The sequence below is a fragment of the Lactuca serriola genome, chromosome 8, assembly GCF_051521515.1.
Source record: "Lactuca serriola cultivar US96UC23 chromosome 8, Lser_US96UC23_V15, whole genome shotgun sequence".
NCBI lineage: Eukaryota > Viridiplantae > Streptophyta > Magnoliopsida > Asterales > Asteraceae > Lactuca > Lactuca serriola.
The window spans coordinates 8,446,573-8,465,195 of record NC_136415.1 but is presented as its reverse complement, the minus strand read 5'-3'; the positions used below and the strand labels follow the sequence as shown (position 1 = coordinate 8,465,195).

Genomic DNA, 18,623 nt, shown 5'->3' with positions numbered 1-18,623 from the left:
TATCACTGTTTCAAATAAAGATTTGAATAAAAGTGTATGTTCTATTTGTCCTTTAGCCAAACAGAAACGTTTACCTTTTCAGTCTTTCAACAATATTGCAAATGAACCTTTTGAGTTGATACACTATGATGTATGGGGGCCTTATCATGTAAAGGATTATAAGGGATATCAATATTTTGCAACTATTGTTGATGATTGCACTAGATTTACATGGGTATACATGATGAAGCACAAATCTGATGTTCAAAGTATCATTCCATGTTTCTTTGCTATGATTGAAACACAATTTAACACCAAAATTAAGGGTTTTCGGTTTGATAATGCAAAGGAATTGGCTTTTACTGAGTTTTTCAATCAAAAAGGAGTATTTCATCAATTCTCTTGTGTTCAACGTCCAGAACAAAATTCAGTGGTTGAACGAAAGCACCAACATCTATTAAATGTTGCTAGGGCAATATTTTTTCAGTCAAATATTCCCACAACATATTGGTCTGAATGTATTTTGTGTGCTACATTCCTTATCAGTCGTACTCCTTCACATGCTCTTGATAATTTGTCCCCTTTTCAGAAACTTTATGAGTATCCACCAGATTATTCACGATTTCGGAGTTTTGGATGTTTAGCTTTTGCTTCAACACTTCTCAGTCACGGGGACAAATTTACTGCACGTGCCAGATGTTGTATTTTTATTGGTTATCCAATTGGAATGAAGGCATATAAAATGATGGATGTTGAGACAAAAGAAATATTCATATCTCGTGATGTTGTGTTTCATGAACATATTTTTCCGTTTAAACATTCCATATATAACCATCAGCCAGACCCTTTTCATTCAATGGTCATACCTTGCTCACAAGATGATACTTTTATTTCTGACCCTTTACCTGATTCATCTGTTACAATTGCTAATACAGATCCCATTCCCATTGTCAATGAAGATCATTCAGTTGGAAATCAAAGACCTCAAAGAAATAGAACCCGTCCCAACTTATTTACAAGATTATCATTGTGGTCTAGTAAACAATGTGACCATTAATACTAATGCAAAACACCCTTTATCTTCTGTACTTTCTTATTCCAAACTTTCACCTAAATACCAAGCATTCACTCTTGCTATTTCAGCTGAGTTTGAACCACAATCCTATTCTGAAGCATCTAAATCTAAAGAGTGGCAATTAGCTGTGCAAGAAGAATTGAAGGCTCTCGAAGCAAATAACACTTGGACGATAATACCCTTACCTCCTGATAGAAAGGCTTTGGGTTCTAAATGGGTGTATAAAATCAAAAGACGTTCTGATGGTACTGTTGAGAGATACAAGGCACGCCTTGTTGCCAAGGGTTTCAATCAACAAGAAGGTATCGATTTTCTGGATACTTATTCCCCTGTCGCTAAACTTGTTACTGTCAAATTACTGCTAGCTTTAGCTGCTCAACGTTCTTGGCCTCTTATTCAATTGGACGTGAATAATGCTTTCTTAAATGGGTCTTTGGATGAAGAGGTTTACATGAAATTACCCCAAGGATATAGTTGTCATTCTGTCTCTTCAAATGGTAAACCATTTGTCTGCAAACTAGAGAAATCTTTATATGGCTTGAGGCAGACATCTCGTCAATGGTATGCCACATTTTCTCCATTTTTACTTTCTCAAGGATTCACACAATCGAAAGCTGATTACTCATTGTTTTATAAGGGAAAAGGATCGTCATATGTAGCTCTGTTAGTATACGTGGATGATATTGTGTTAACAGGTGCTTCTCTTCATGAAATTGATTCTATTAAACAATCTTTAAGCAACAAGTTTAAGCTTAAGGATTTGGGAAAGTTACAACATTTCTTGGGTCTTGAAATTGCCAGATCAACAGATGGCATTTATATTTCTCAACGACAATATGTTCTCAATCTCCTAAAGAAACTGGCATGTTAGCTGCCAAACCAGTCCATTATCCAATGGATCCTGCATGTAAAGCATCAAATTTCAATGAGGCACCCTTATTGGATCCTTCTCAATATAGACGTTTAATTGGACGGTTAATGTATTTAACCATAACACGACCAAGCATTACCTATGCAGTAAATAGGTTAAGTCAATTTGTTACAGATCCAAGATTACCTCATCTTCAAGCTGCTAATCATTTGTTCAAGTTCCTCAAACTCAATCCTGGTCAAGGATTGTTTTTGTCTTCCAAACCTTCTTTAAAGATTACAACTTTTTCTGATTCCGATTGGGCAGGATGTCCGTATACTAGAAGATCTATTTCTGGTTTTTGTGTTTTTCTAGGAGACTCCATGATTTCTTGGAAATCAAAGAAACAATCCATTGTTTCTAGATCATCCACCGAAGCTGAGTACCGAGCCATTGCTGTTGCTACAACTGAGATTATTTGGCTTCATCATTTGCTGAGCAATTTTGACATTCACACTCATGAGCCTACTTTGATTTTTTGTGATAATGAATCAGCAATCAAGCTTGCATCCAATCCAACCTTTCATGAATGCACGAAGCATATCGAAATCGATTGTCACTTCATTCGAGATAAAATTTTAGATAATACAATCAAGCTCATGCCCATACGCACAACACACCAATTAGCTGACATTTTTACTAAACCATTACCCCGACATAAGATGATTCCTATAATGGCCAAGATGGCTTTGAAAAACATTTTCCAAAGTCCATCTTGAGGGGGGGGGGGGGGTATTACCGTTACATTTCTGTTATTTCTCCTAATCATAGTTAGTTTAGTAGTTTGGATAATCAGTTAACTTAATCATAGTTGTTAATCTGTTAGGTGTATGTTAGCTAGATGTGCGTATAATAAGCTGTAATATAAAAAGTTTTTGAATATGTAAGAAAGTCAACATAATGAATACAAAGAGATTCTTTCTTCATTTCTTTCTCTGTTAATAAATGGAACAATGGAATTTGCGCAAAAGATAAAACCAATTCGAATTCCACATAAAAATTAAGGGAAATTGAAACTGAAAAATCGAGTGAAAGCATAAAAGAAAAAAAGAAGCGCATCCTGATTTTACTACAAAACCCATAGCTTTTATAAGTTCTACACCCAAATATTAGGTACCTAACAGCCTTATAAATCACATCTTGGTGAGATGCCCATACGCCATTTCTATCACAAATGATATACTTGGGTGGTGTGGATTACATCAGGTTAAATTTCGAAGTATTGAGGAGGTGATCCATTTTGCAGCTAACCAAGGTAGAAACCGAAAAGAGAGGGATAGTATCACTGCAATTTGCTATGGGCTCCTTTGGAACTTATGGAGGGCTCGAAACGATCGATTATTCCAAACGAAGTTCATTTACCCTTCAAGGGTAGTGGAAAATATCAAGTCTTTGGTATTTACATGGTTTAAGTGTAGAGGCAAAGAAAATATGTGTACTTGGGAAGATTTTTGTTTTTCTCCTTTCTCTGTTTGAAAACTTTGTTATGTTCTGCTTTTACTTCTCCCCTATAGTTACTTGCTATTTGGGTGAGTGTTAATAATATTATTGGCCGTTTCCAAAAAAAAACCTAAGAGCCTTATATTCCCTACTCTCTCTCTCTCTCTCTCTCTCTCTCTCTCTCTCTCTCTATATATATATATATATATATATATATATATATATATATATATATATATATATATAATCGGGTATCAAACGGGACGGATAGTGTCATGCCAGTCTCCGACATGTACCCGCTTCGGGTATGAAAAAAAATCCCCGCCACCGCACCATTACTCGTCAAGACGGGGAATACTGAATACCTACCCCGTTCAGGTCTGGTATTTAGGGGTATTCGTGGGTATCCCTATTTGAGATGCTCAAAATCTAAAAAGCATAACTCATTACTTAAATCGTATGGAAATTACGGAAAATGAACATGGAAATTGGAATTCGTAAATCATATTTTGGTGTCAAATCCGATCCAAAGTAATAAAATATAATATCTTTTGGCTTGTTCTATACTTTTATTTATTTATCCTTATTTCACATGCCATTTTTCTTCTTAAGATTGCTATATATAATTATATCCTCAAGTCTCCTGACCTTGACGACGTCCTCTATTACTCATCTCCTCTTCTGCCTTATCTTTGCTTCCATCTTCGCCTGAAATCTCCTCCAACGATCGCCCTTTCGTCTCCGTCACCAAAAAAGTACAGAGAAGCCCCAACATATTCGTCACTGCCAATATGATCATCGCTTTCTTGATTTTAGATTTTTCCCCCTTCAAAGTGTAAGTCTGAATCCCAAACGCACTCACCATTGCGCCGGCCTTCCCGGCGGCAGCGCTCATTGCATGGCAGGTTGACCTCACCCTGGTCGGAAACAACTCCGCCGGTAAAACGAAGGTTGTGCTATTAGGTCCAAAATTCGCAAAGAAGAAGGTCAGCCCATAGAGACCGGCGAACACCCATCTGTTTTCTTTAGTCGCGAGGTAATCGTATTTTATTCCCATTATGAACATGAAAACCGACATCATGAAGAAGCCCATCAGCTGTATGTAGAACCGGCCTATTTTCTCAATGAACGCCACCGTGAACCAGTATCCCGGAAAAGTACCAAACATGGCGATTATGAACATAGCACGTGAAGTCAAGAACATTTCTTCAAGAGCGTTGACGTCATTGGCCTTCTTTGTCAAACCCATCACCGGAAAAATATCTTTTTGGCTCAAGTTTTGACTGTAAAATGCAATGTCCAACAAGAACCAAGTGCTCATTGTTCCGATCAAGTGACGTCCATGCCGCTTATAGAACTTTCTTGACCAGATAGGGTAGTCGTTATTTGCCATAAACATAGCCAATTTCTCTTGCTCCTCTTGGATTTCAATATCCAAGACCCGACCCATATCTGATGCGGCTTGCTTCGCATTTCCCACGATAATGGCGGTATACCTCCCGGTTTCCGGCATCTTCATCCGCCAGTAGTATGTCAAAAGAGCCGGCAGAGCACCGAGCATGAGGACAATTCTCCATGCGAAATCGGCTTTCCTCTGTGTGGAAAGCACGTGATCCTCATGGAATGGAGGTGCAGGGTTGGCAGTTAAGAAAAGATGAGACACGATCATGGAAACTAGACCGGCGAAAATAATTCCTACTCCTTGCATTGCAAACACGGCGGCGATAAACGACCCTCGGGTGTTCTTGTTTGCATACTCCGACATGATGGTGGCGGAGAGAGGGTAATCCCCACCAATCCCAAATCCAAGCCAGAACCGGAAGAAACAAAGGGTACCAATCACAGCCTTCGGACTGTAGCCAAAAGATAAACCGGAGCAGAGGGCACAAATCACCATAAGAATCAAGGTGATGCCGTACACCCTTTTCCGGCCGAGCTTATCACCAAGCCACCCAAATACCAGTTGTCCAGCTAGGGTTCCGATAAGGGCTACTCCGGTGACGGCGTTGTTGATGTTTGTTGGGAGTTTTCCGGGGTCTGTGGAGTTACCATCGGAGAAGTAAAGACGACCCAAGAGCTTGGAGACGGTGGAGATACAAAAGAGATCGTAGGCATCGGTGAAGAAACCCATTCCGGCGATGACAATGGCTTTGACATGGTACCATTGAGTGCGAGCTGTATCGAGTGCTTCTAGTACTGATAGGTTATTGGAAGCCATTTTCTTTTTATGTGTTGGAGATTCAAAAAAAGTCTTAACTTATTTCGAGTTGTTTGAGGTTTCGGCTTTATATATACATGAACAAAGAAAAATACTCCTGTGTTAGTTGATAGAGAACGATTATAACTATAGGCTGATTCGAATTATTAAGAATATCCATGTCTAATGTCTCGTAAATTTCAAAGGATAAGTTGGATTATTGGTGACAAAATTCATTAATCCTATTAAGTTGGGTTTAATCTATCGTCGAATTATCATGTTTAATTTGGTGCAAAATAAGAATATTCAAGGGTACTTTTCTTGTTTTGTTGGATATGGAGATATGGAGTTTGAAGTGAGAATATACGCCACAATTACTTTGACTTACGGGTGTTTGGGATTTACTTATTTAATATAACTTTATTATTATTATTATTATTATTATTATTATTATTATTATGTATAGTTGATTATTAGTGGTGTTAAAACATAGTTTTACCAAAAGTGTTCCGGTTAGTTTATCCGGTATATATATATATATATATATATATATATATATATATATATATATATATATATATATATATATATATATATATATATAAAGTTGATAAGTTAATTTTTAGTGTTTGATAAATGGTGCTTATGTATGATTATGAAATAAATTATCAATTTTTTTTAATAAGTCAATAAGTAAGAAATAATTTTTTTGAGAAACGGCAAAAATTTTATTAAAACCTTAGCTTAAAAAGGAACTAAGCAGGGCAAACAACGAATAAGTAATTAGTAATTTTCTCGCGACCTAAAAATAACGCGTCCAAAATCAGACGCCTCCTCCACCTTCATCGAACAGCTCCCTCCATGTCGCTGCCATCTCCCTTCTGATCTCCTCCTTCCTTCAGCCGAATCTTCTTCTTCTACTGCAGGTTAGCTCCCTCTCTATCTCTACCCTCTAATTTCTGCATCAATTGAATTTGATTTTTCTCCCAAGCCTCTGTTTCTGTCTTTATCTGTCTCCTTCTCAATATATAGTCATTTCTCTTATCGATTTCAAATCTAACCCTCTTTTTAACATTACTCCTATAGTAATCTAAGGTGGCTCTTGTATATAAACCCTTTTCGGGTTCATCTCCGGAGTAGATATCGAATCAAACCTATGTGTAATTCGCTGTAAAGTTGTGAGATTTTTGAGATTTTTGGTGAAGTTTTCGTCGGCAGAGTCAGGCAGTGGGTACGAATGGGTGGATGAAATTGGATCTTTTAGAGATGGTAATTTAAGGTTGTGAGGGAAAGAGGATGAATAAATTAGTGGGTTTTGAGATGGATGTTTGAAGAGCTGAAGAGTGGGAAGATGAGTAGAGGGTTTTTGTGGTTTTCGTGGTTTGATAGTTTTAGTTGACCATGAAGATTGAAGGTCACCTCTAGGTCTTGGGGAGAAGATAGCTGACGAAGTCATGGTTACCTTCGTTGATATTGGTTGCTTCTGGTTTGAGAGGTGGAATGGGTGGATAAGGAGTGAAAATGAGGTTGAAGAAGACGACGAGTAAACCCTGCCTAAAACCTTGTGTTTCTTGCCCTTCTTATTTTTATGTATTGCTCTATCTGTGTAAAGCTTCAATGTGTATTGCTCTATCTGTGTAAAGCTTAAAAAGTTGGATTTATAAATCTATATGATTTTGTTATAAATCTATCTGATATTGTTTATTATAAATGTATATGAATTTGTGTATTGCTCTATCTGTGTAAAGCTTCAATATGTTATAAATCACAAAAACGTATGATAAAGCAATTGTGAGATATTTCAAGACTTATAATCTATCTGATGTTGTTGTTTATGATAAAGCTTCACTGTAAAGTTGTGAGATTTTCGAGATTTTTGGTGAAGTTTTCGTCGGCGGAGTCAGGCAGTAGGTGCGAATGGGTGGATGAAATTGGATCTTTTAGAGATGGTAATTTAAGGTTGTGAGGGAAATAGGATGAATAAATTAGTGGGTTTTGAGATGGATGTTTGAAGAGCTGAAGAGTGGGAAGATGAGTAGAGGGTTTTTGTGGTTTTCGTGGTTTGATAGTTTTAGTTGACCATGAAGATTGAAGGTCACCTCTGGGGCTTGGGGAGAAGATAGCCGACGAAGTCATGGTTACCTTCGTTGATATTGGTTGCTTCTGGTTTGAGAGGTGGAATGGGTGGATAAGGAGTGGAAATCAGGTTGAAGAAGACGATGAGTAAACCCTGCCTAAAACCTTGTGTTTCTTGCTCTTCTTATTTTTGTGTATTGCTCTATATGTGTAAAGCTTCAATGTGTATTGCTCTATCTGTGTAAAGCTTCAAAAGTTGGATTTATAAATCTATCTGATTTTGTTATAAATCTATCTGATATTGTTTATTATAAATGTATATGAATTTGTGTATTGCTCTATCTGTGTAAAGCTTCAATATGTTATAAATCACGAAAACTTATGATAAAGCAATTGTGAGATATTTCAAGACTTATAATCTATCTGATGTTGTTGTTTATGATAAAGCTTCAATGTTCAAATAAAGATGATAAAGCTTCTATGTTCAAATAAAGAAATTTTAACGTACAATAATCATTGATCCATCATTATATATAGCAGAAGGGTAAAATGGTCATTTTTCATCACTCAGCGCATTCAGTTAGATGTACAATCAAACAACAAGATTTCTTACTCAGTCAGGATTTCTTACCCAGATAGACCTTTCCTATTCAGCACTTTCTCGGTTAACAACTATCAAACATGGCCTTAATTAAAAAAAATTAATATAAAGGTCTAAATATTTAACAAACTTTGGATTTATAAAAAAAAATAATAAATTATTAAAATTGATTTTTTTAATCTTTTAAACTGAAATAAATAATATAAAATAAAGTAATAAACTTTAATTTGAGAATTTTGAAATATAAAGGTAACTTCGTTAATTAAATTGATATTTATTTATTATTATATTTATTTTAATTATTACATTAGAATATTATTTGAAATTTATTAAAACAGAAAAAACTCATAAAACGACACGTGAAAAAAGAAATTAACTCAAAATAACCACAAAATAACATTTGTCAAATTGAATAAAAGTGTGACATATGATAAAAAAACTTTTATTTTTTAGAATAGATTTTTTTGACAAGTTTCACAGCTCTGGCCTTTTGAAAATAATTAAAACTCGAATTACCCGTCCAACCTGTTTTTATTCATATAAATTGAATCATATTAATCGGGTTTCAGGTATATTTTTTTTGTGTATTCAGATAACCCGTGAGGTCAAGTATATATTATGCGTATATGGTTTTAGCCTTTTAGGCATATTCAAATCCCCATTTATTTTAAAAACTAGCTTATGACCTGCGTTAAACGCGGAGAATATTAAATACACATAACATTGATAGATGGTATTGTTTTAGGTGAAATTTTAATAAAAAAATGTTAGTTAGATTCATTTTGAGTTTTTGAACCAAACTTATTAAATAAAAATATTTAATATTTATATTAGAGTAATTTGGTGTTTTAATACAATAATTTTTAACATAAATGATCCACGTGATATTTGTTTTATCACAACATGATGCGACTCATTGATTAAAACATGTTGTGTAGTAGCTTTATGAATTTACTTTGTTCGGTATACAAACCCCCATGGAGGCTCATATGACACTTTTCATATTGGTCATGTAAAACCAAAAGCAATAATAAGTTGTTATATGTACCCGCAACTTTAAATTTTGTAAAGAAATTTGATAAACATTACAATTAAAGTGCATTGCCATAACCATAAACATCAAACTCAGACATTGTAATTTGGTAAATTTCTAAAATATTTTTTCCTTATAAGAATTAAAATATGATTTTTGAGGCTACACCTAATCAGATATACATATCTTCCGATCAAAGAAATTATTACAAAAAAGCCTTGTTATGAAAAAAATATAATATTAGTTTCATAATTTGCCAAAGGTTAACACTAATAAATAATAATTGACTTTCACAAATCTTGCATTTTGGTCCTGCATCTAACTAACAAATGAATTTCAGTTTAGAAGATTGATTCAAGAAGTGCATCCATGACTTCTTGTAGCTGAATTTGGAGGAATGCTAAGACCTATTAAGATATGTGAGAATGGTCTATGAGACTACGGTTGGTTTCTGGAGGGCAATACAAATTCAAAATGTTAGCATGTACCTTTCCTCTAATAGATTGATTAATTTTTTTAAGACATCTCAACAAGAATATAGTAATAACAAGTAATAAGAACAGAGTAAATGCATGAAATTAAAAAAGAAGAAGGAGACAACGTAAAAAAAGAACCTGTAAAAAAGAAATGGAGAAGAAGACCATTGAAGAAGAGCATTATAAATCGTACGACTCAATCCAAAATCGCAAGAATAAAAAATTCAATGTGTGTGTGTGTGTGTGTGTGTATATATATATATATATATATATATATATATATATATATATATATATATATATATATATATATTATTTTTGAATAAGGAAATCATTATCTTCCAAAAAATTGGGAACCTAAGACATCAACTTAGAGATTTTCGGTTATTCATCTGGAAAAAAAAGATATTAGTTATATTGATTCAAAATTTCAAATTAACTAACTTGCTTATTTAGTGAGTTTTAAAATTCAAACTGTTATCTCAAATTGATTCATTTTACGTTGGATATACTGGAAAGTAAATTATGAATAATATTGACTTTAATTTTGACTCACAAATATTTTGATGATTTAATGGGATTAGATCAGATTTTGTAGGTTAATAGTCGAATTACTGATATGCTGATTTAATGATTTTTTCAAAAAAAAAAAAAAAAAAAAAAAAAAAAACTAAACGGGTTTGTGTTTTGAAGCCAAAAGCTATAAATAAGGGAGTTAAATTATAAACAATATTAATTATAAAATCTAATATCTCGTATATAAATAGAAGGATATGCTTCAATTAATAACATAATTGCTGAATTTAAAGATTCTATAATTTAATGTAATTGTGTTTGATTTTTATTTGGGGAAGATGATGTCAACAATTTGATCTAAGGGTGGAAAACATATGATTGAAATACAATCAAGGGTCCTGATTGCTTCATTGGTGAATTAAGGTTCTCTTATAATAATATTTAGATATGAATGAAACTAATATGCTTAAAGTAGATTGATTAATTTTGTTCATAACCTCTCAACAAGAATACAATAATAACATATAATAAGAAGAGAGAGCAAATGCAAGAAATTGGAGAATGAGAAGGATAACAAAGTAAAGAAAGAACCTAGAAAAAAAGAATTGAACAAGAAAATTGCTAAAAAAGAACACTGTAAATTGTAGGACTTAATCCAAAATCATAAAAATAACAACTTCAATATAACCGTATATATAGGGTGTTTTTGAATAATCAAATCATTATCTTCTAAAAAATGGGATCCTAAGATATCATTTTGGAGATTTCCGGCCATTAATCTAGAAAAAGAGAGAAATCAGTTATATTGATTCAAATTTACCAATTAATTTTATAAGTTTTAAAATTCAAATTATTATCTCAAATAAAAATATGATTGAAATACAATTAAAGACCTTATTATTTGATTGATAAATTAAAAGTTTTCGTTTTAATAATATTTAGAAATAAATGGCCCATTAAAAATATACCCGACGAAATTGAAGAATCCAGTCCACCAGCTGAGTCTTTGACCCGAGAAAGGTAACGACATCTTTCCCTTTTCTCTACTGCTGTTTACCCTCTTTCTCTTTTCTCCTTTCTCTACCTCTTCCTTATTCATAATATTTACGAACAAGAATTGCGTAGAATATGATCAAAACTAAAACGGTACGCAACAGTTTAAACGAAGTATTGTAAACCCAAAGACAAAAGTATGCGTCTTTGCCTGTTTTATTTATTTCTTAAGTTTTTATTTTACATGCCAAAACGCCAACCAATTATTTAGACAAATATTTCTTTGTAGGGATATACGACACTAAACAACATTAAAATTACGACGTTTGGAGTAATCCCATCAAATTTCTTGGACTTCTCGATCTCCTCTATTACTCATCTGTGCCTCCGCCTTGTCTTTGCTTCCATCTTCGCCGGAGATCTCCTCCAAAGACCGCCCTTTAGTCTCCGTAACCAAAAACGTAAAGAAAAACCCCAGCATATTCGTCACTGCCAATATGATCATCGCTTTCTTAATCTTATGTCTATCTCCCTGCAACGTGTATGTCTGAATCCCAAAAGCACCCACCATTGCTCCGGCCTTCCCGGCGGCAGCACTCATTGCATGACAGGTTGATCTCACCCTGGTCGGAAACAGTTCCGCCGGTAAAACGAAAGTCGTGCTGTTAGGCCCAAAATTCGCAAAGAAGAAAGTCAACCCATAGAGACCAGCGAACAACCATCTGTTTTCATGAGTAGCGAGGGCGTCGTACTTGATTCCGATTATGAACATGAAGATGGACATCATGAAGAATCCCATAAGCTGAATGTTAAACCTGCCGAGTTTCTCGATGAATGCCACCGTGAACCAGTAGCCAGGAAACGTACCAAACATGGCGATCACGAACATGGCACGTGAAGTCTCGAACATTTCTTCCAGAGCGTTGACTTGTTTGGCTTTCTTGGTTAAACCCATCACCGGAAAAATGTCTTTTTGGGTTAAGTTTTGACTGTAGAATGCAATGTCTAACAAGAACCAAGTCGTCATTGTTCCGATCAAGTGACGTCCATGCCGATTAATGAACTTTCTAGAATTCAAAGGGTAGTCGTTGTTTGCTTTAAACATAGCCAACTTTTCTTGCTCCGCTTGGATCTCAATATCCAAGACCCGACCCATATCGGCTGCTGCTTGCTTCGCGTTTCCTTCAATCACGGCTGTGTACCTTCCGGTTTCCGGCATCTGGATACGCCAGTAGTATGTCAAAAGCGCCGGGAGAGCTCCGATCATGAGGACAATCCTCCATGCGTAGTCGGCGTTCTTCTGTGTGGAAAGCACAGGGTTGTCTTCGTACGCTGGTGCCCAGTTGGCTTTTAAGAAAACATGAGAAACGATCATGGAAACTAAACCGGCGAAGATAATTCCTACTCCTTGCATGGCAAAGACTGCGGCAATAAATGACCCGCGAGTTCTTTTGTTTGCATACTCCGACATGATGGTGGCGGATAAAGGATAGTCACCACCGATCCCAAATCCGAGCCAGAATCGGAAGAAACATAAGGTCCCAATCACTGCTTTTGGGCTGAAACCGAAAGACAAACCGGAGCAGATGGCACATATCACCATGAGAATCAAGGTTATACCATAAACCTTCTTCCGGCCAAGCTTGTCACCAAGCCAACCAAACACGAGTTGTCCAGATAGGGTTCCGACGAGGGCTACTCCAATCACGGCGTTGTTGATGTGGGTAGGGAGTTTTCCAGGGTTTCCTTCGGTGGTATGCTCCGGGTAGTAAAGACGGCCTAAGAGCTTGGAGACGGTGGAGATACAAAAGAGGTCGTATGCATCTGTAAAGAAACCCATTCCGGCGATGACAATGGCTTTGGCGTGGTACCATTGGGTACGAGCTGTGTCTAGTGCTTCAAGTACAGATAGGTTATTGGAAGCCATTAATCTTTAATGTCTTCAAGATCCAAAGTAAAAGCTTCTTCTCCTTATTCTCCTTATTTTGGGTTTGGATGGGTTTCTTCGTGATTAAATAGACAAGAAAGGACAAATATATTTTGTTGAGGTCGTTCGCAACTAGGGTGTTTCATTGGACTTGGGAAGAATATCCATGAATAAAATCGTAAAGTTCTAGGATATGTTATACGTTATAATTAGTAATTTATTATGTTATGCATTTTTTGAAAGTCTGGAAGGCTACGAGTTGCTAGTCTTGTTGGCATATTATCTCACGAAAGCCTGTTAAGCTAATATATAGTTTATTAATAATTAGGGGAAACATTTTTGCCATTCTTCGTTATTTAAGTGTTAATTTTTTTGAAGAAACATGGATTTTGACATTAGATCATTTTTGCTAAGAGTTTTTTCACAATTTTTTTTTATTGATGTTGATCGCAACTTTAAGTCTGTTAACAATCCAAAATATTTAGCATACAATTGCTTTTTCACGATAGGGTGTTTTTTCAAATAACTTACTCATTAATTATGAACCAGTATACCATTTTATTATTTTTCAATTGATTTACTGAACAGTGGTTTTAAATTAATAAACCTACCATAACATTGAAAAAGTTTTCACCAATTTATAAGCTTTAATTAGTGAAAAAAGAGAAACCTCCGCAATATGTAGTAAGATTTTTCATAGTTATTTTTTTTAAATTTATTTACTTAAAAAAAACTATAATTAAGTGTAAATGCTCTTAAGGTTTTCTTTTTAATTATTTTATTAACAGCAAAACAAAATACTCTAAAGGTTGTTAAAATAATGTTGTCCAACCGAAACGAAATGGGTTAATTTTATAAAATGACAATCAATAAAACGTAATGTACTCTTTAAGTCTTACTTTTTTTATTGTATTAATAGGTCCTAAGCTATCAATTGCGCGGCGCTATAGCATTTTGCGGTGATCAGGAACCGCTATTTTTAGTTTAACGTTTTTGTTTCGCGGTACCGCTATTTGCGTCTATTCACCGCTATTTACCGTTATTTCAATAACCGCTATAGCGGTGCTACGGGCGCTATTCCATTTTCGTTCACATTTTGGGCCATTTGGTTACTTTTTCAATGAAAAACAGGTTTTAATGATCTCACTACACTTTCATTTTTAAAAGCCCGAACAACCACTACTAAAAAACAGCCTTTTACGATGCTCATTGCACGTCGTAAAACGCTCAGACGACGCGCAAATGCGCGTCAAGAAAGGCCTTGTCATAAAGAGAGACAACGCGCATTTACGACACACGGTTATGACACGCAATGCGTATCAAGGAAGGTCCTGTCCTAAAGAAAGACGACACACATTTGCATGTCGTAACCCTACGATGTGCGTGTTTATGACACACAATGCGTATCAAGGAAGCCCCTATCAAGAAAGGTCATGTCATAAATGAAGATGACACACATGTTTGCGTATCATAATTTTAAATGTTCTAAAAAAATATATTTATATATTTATTAATTTTTAAATTAAATTTGCATTTAATGTCTCATAATAGAAATAAAATATCATATACAAAAAATACAATCCATTGCATAACATTTAATGTCATACAAATTTATTTCTTACAATATCTAAATTTGCATCTAATCTACTTTGTACATCAAATTCCAACTAAGTAAAGTTGCATCTTGCCTTTCAAAACTCTTTAAGACTAATGCTCCAAGCAGCTGATTATATGGATAAACAATTGTACATTGGCCCATCTCACTCAAGAATGACTTAGCCAAATTCAACTCCAAGTCTTTACTACATCTTGCTGATAATGCTGCAAGATTTGAATCAAGTGGCTTCATATTCCTTCCTTCCATCAACTTTATCTGATGCACAAAATACACATAAACAAAAAAACATTATAGATGAAAGGGTAATTTGGGAAAATGTGAGGGGTATCCTCTGCAAAACAAAACAAAAAATATCATTTGCAAGATTTGTTATTTAGTATCCTCTGCAAAACAAAACAAAAAATATATATCAAAAAATGAAATTTTTATAGTTTTATATTATAATTATGCCTAGAGTATTGCATACCTGAAGAACCATTTTTGCGTATAATAATTTTAAATGTTCTAGCCTGAAATATTGACAGATAATATCAATAAAGTGATGAAGGTAAAAGAAATATGTTTTCACTTGAAGAAAGTAAAAAACAGTTGATGTGATGTTATTAATATCTTATATATTAATTAGTTTTCTTATGACAGATTAGCACAACAAGTTTGGAATAAATTGAAAACAGGGAGCAAACCATAAATCTTACAAAGTATCCAGTATAGATACAAACTTGATAAGATTGACAGATGTTTCTTATGAAGTATCCATAATACGAGTGTTTCTTTTCACTTAATGTAAAAAGAATGAATTAATAGAAGAAAAAGTAAAGAATGATAAATAACAAATAAATAATAAATAATAATACCTCTCAAACATGATGTTACATCTCCATTAGCCATGTAGGGGTAAACAAGTAATCTTTCGGTTGGTGTCATACAAAAGACCCTTAATCGAAGGAGATTTCTGTGTACAACTATACTAATCATCTCAGCTTCTATTTGAAACTGGAGCTCGCCACTTGGCGTCCTCTATTCTTTCAATCTTTTTACAGCAACGAGGGATCCGTCTGCTAATCGCCCTTTTAAGACTTTTCCAAATCTGCCCCTACCCAATATGTTTTTATTGCTGAAACTATTTGTTGCCACTTGTAATTCTGTTAAAGATTTTTTTTTAAGTTCTCCTAAATGAACTTCTGGATCCTCTTCAGTTGTACACACATGTTTTCAAGTCAATTAATTAAATATGTTTTTTAACTATTTGAAGAAAAAAACTTTTTTTTAATGACTAACCAAGCGAATCAAAGAAAAACTCTTGAGGCTTTAGACATTGCCACCATGCAAATGCAATAGCAGGGGCGACAAACAGCAGTGCCGCCCTAGCCGCCACCTCTCCGGCTATAGCTCCAGTGACCGGGCCACAAAGATCTAGGTTTTTAGAAAAACTAAGAGTTTGACATTAATCTTGTATCAGTTATATTCTTGAAGAAAAAAATGAAATAAGAATAAGATTATTTTATTAGCAAACATGATTTGTGTAAACAGTGAAAAAAATCCATTGTTTGGAGCTGATCCTAATACACGATTATTTGATGAATCCCTAAAACTAAGAGTTTGACATTAATCTTGTACCAGTTCGGTTTAGGTCAACTAAGTGAACACTGGTTCAAGGCTAAACCGATTCGATTCTAAACCGGTTCGTCAATAAAAATATGTGAATTTTGCAAACCGGTTCGGAAGTAAACTTGTTCTTCAAACCGGTTCAAAAAAACTAGCGGATTGGGCTTTTGACTATTGTTTTTGGTTAGCTTGGGTTGTCTATGTTGTGGATTTGTTTTTTTGTTTTGTTTTGGTGAATTAGTTCAAAATGAATGAATTCACATTTAAAAAAAAAAGAAAAAGAAACAGTAGGTGTTGTGCACTTGTGTGTATATGTGAATTGAATTGAGAAGGTTGAAATAAGACATGGTCAGAGATGTGTTGGTTGTAGTGTAGTTGTGTGGTATTCAAGAAACTCTACCAAGCTAGTGATATAAGCTAAAAAGTTGAAACTAGAAAATGCATGGTTCTACTATAATAATGAAAGAAAACAAGTTACAACAAATGAAAAGTTACTGCAACACGCCAACACCTCCTACTCTAGCTATGTTATCTATTTAAATAATAAACCATACCCACATTTCCAAACTTACTTCTAAAGTAAAGCAAGATACGGGATAAAACCAAGAATCCACCTCTCCTCTGAACAAGTAAACAAGAAATAAATGTGTTTGTGTATGAAGATATGTTCTTTATGTGGGTTGCTGCAAAGAAGAGTTTGCGATGCTAAGAGTTGTGAGTTTACACTACCCAAACCGGTTTCACATCGGTTCTTTGAGCAGGTTCACCCTAAACTGGTTTCACTATCTATATATACGAACTCGGCGGAACTGGTGGTTCGGTTCTTGAACTGGATCAGTTCATACTGGACCGGTTCACTATGAACTGGTTTTCCGGTTCATGGGGCAGTTCGGTTCCTGAACCGGTTTTTTATGCACGACTAATTGGTTATGATCCTATTTCACATTGCAAGGAACTTATTGTATAGGAAAAACAATATATAATATACATATCTAGATTTATAAACATGGTAAATTAGATTTGTTTGACACAAAGAATGCATATTACCTTATATAATCACATTTTCTTCAGGTTGAACTCATATCTTATCATCATGATCTTAAAGCTTCAATTTCATATCTTAACACAAGATTCACGTTTTCTTCTCTTTGAGTTTACCCTTATCTCTTTCCTTTCCCTTTTCACTTTCTATCTTTTTTTTCTCCAACTCATATTCTTTGTCCCTTTGTTGCTTTTCCTTCTCTTTTTCTCTATGTTCTTCTTGTTCAATTCTCTTTTCTCTTTTCTCTGTGTTGTCTTTCATGTTCTTTTCCTTTTTCTCTAGAAGATTCAGGTTCATATTCTTTCTCTCTTTCATTCACATGTTATTTTCTCCTTTTCTATAGCATGTCCATGCTTATGTTCTTTGTTTTTTTCTCTCATTTTAGTTTTATTAAGACTTTCTTTCTTCTCCTTAATCAGTTTTTGTACTTCATAAATATCCTTTGTGATAAGATCCATACGTTATATACAAGAAAAATCTTCATTGATGTCTGAATCATTCTATAGACTCCAGTAGACAGTTAAATAAATAAAAAGGATTACTCACAATAAAAGGAATACATATTGTAAGTGTATGCTTACCATGTCAGGTTAGATTCCAGCGCAAGATACTAAATTTCTTTATGCACAAACGTAACAAGAGCACCAGGTGGAACTAAATTCCATCTATTATTCTTTAATTTAGCCCAGCCTCATAAGTTAATATGAAGGCAATATGTGTGAAACCTGAAATAACCTTAGGACGTTAATACAGATGATTCAAAAGGTATATTTATTATAAAATAGAAATAAAAGGGATAAAAAAAATGTAACCTTTGTAGGCTTCATTCTAACATATATGCTAAACTCACCAAAATCCTGATTGATTTCTACAAGGTCTAAAAAATGAAGAGAAAATAACTACACAAGGTGTACCTCAGGAACACTGATCATTAAGAGTCATCGTTGATGAATGAAACCCTAAACGAGGGCTTTCTGGCTTCTACAGTTCATAACGAGGTTTTATGAGATTTTTTTGGTGGATTCATCTGAGTCGATCTGTTCTTAAACCCTAACTTCTTGAAATTCGTTTGTGAAGTCTGGAGTATTAGTTTTGGCATGAAATCGATTGTTAATGATCTAATGATGTTACAAAT

General features: G+C 34.5%; 1 protein-coding gene, 1 long non-coding RNA gene and 3 pseudogenes across 2 annotated transcripts; 2 read left to right on the top strand and 3 right to left on the bottom strand.

Moving 5' to 3' along the window:
• Window positions 1-1,948: 1,948 nt before the first annotated feature.
• On the top strand, window positions 1,949-2,683 carry LOC145066618 (secreted RxLR effector protein 161 pseudogene; annotated as a pseudogene).
• Window positions 2,684-4,038: 1,355 nt separating this feature from the next.
• On the bottom strand, window positions 4,039-5,622 carry LOC145066617 (low affinity inorganic phosphate transporter 4-like). Its single transcript, XM_079013906.1, has one exon. The coding sequence runs from the start codon at window positions 5,620-5,622 to the stop codon at window positions 4,039-4,041; it is 1,584 nt and encodes a 527-aa protein (XP_078870032.1).
• A 747-nt stretch (window positions 5,623-6,369) lies between these two features.
• LOC145071240 (uncharacterized) lies at window positions 6,370-7,967 on the top strand. The gene is made up of 2 exons (XR_013690320.1): window positions 6,370-6,527; window positions 6,688-7,967. It is a non-coding gene; the product is annotated as an uncharacterized LOC145071240 (long non-coding RNA).
• Window positions 7,968-11,488: 3,521 nt separating this feature from the next.
• LOC145069850 (low affinity inorganic phosphate transporter 4 pseudogene) lies at window positions 11,489-13,481 on the bottom strand (annotated as a pseudogene).
• A 1,577-nt stretch (window positions 13,482-15,058) lies between these two features.
• Window positions 15,059-17,785, bottom strand: LOC145066616 (somatic embryogenesis receptor kinase 2-like; annotated as a pseudogene).
• Window positions 17,786-18,623: the final 838 nt, after the last annotated feature.

Bases quoted from the DNA above. Each gene is read 5' to 3' on its own strand.
- LOC145066617 (XM_079013906.1), bottom strand. From the start codon at position 5,622: ATGGCTTCCAATAACCTATCAGTACTAGAAGCACTCGATACAGCTCGC.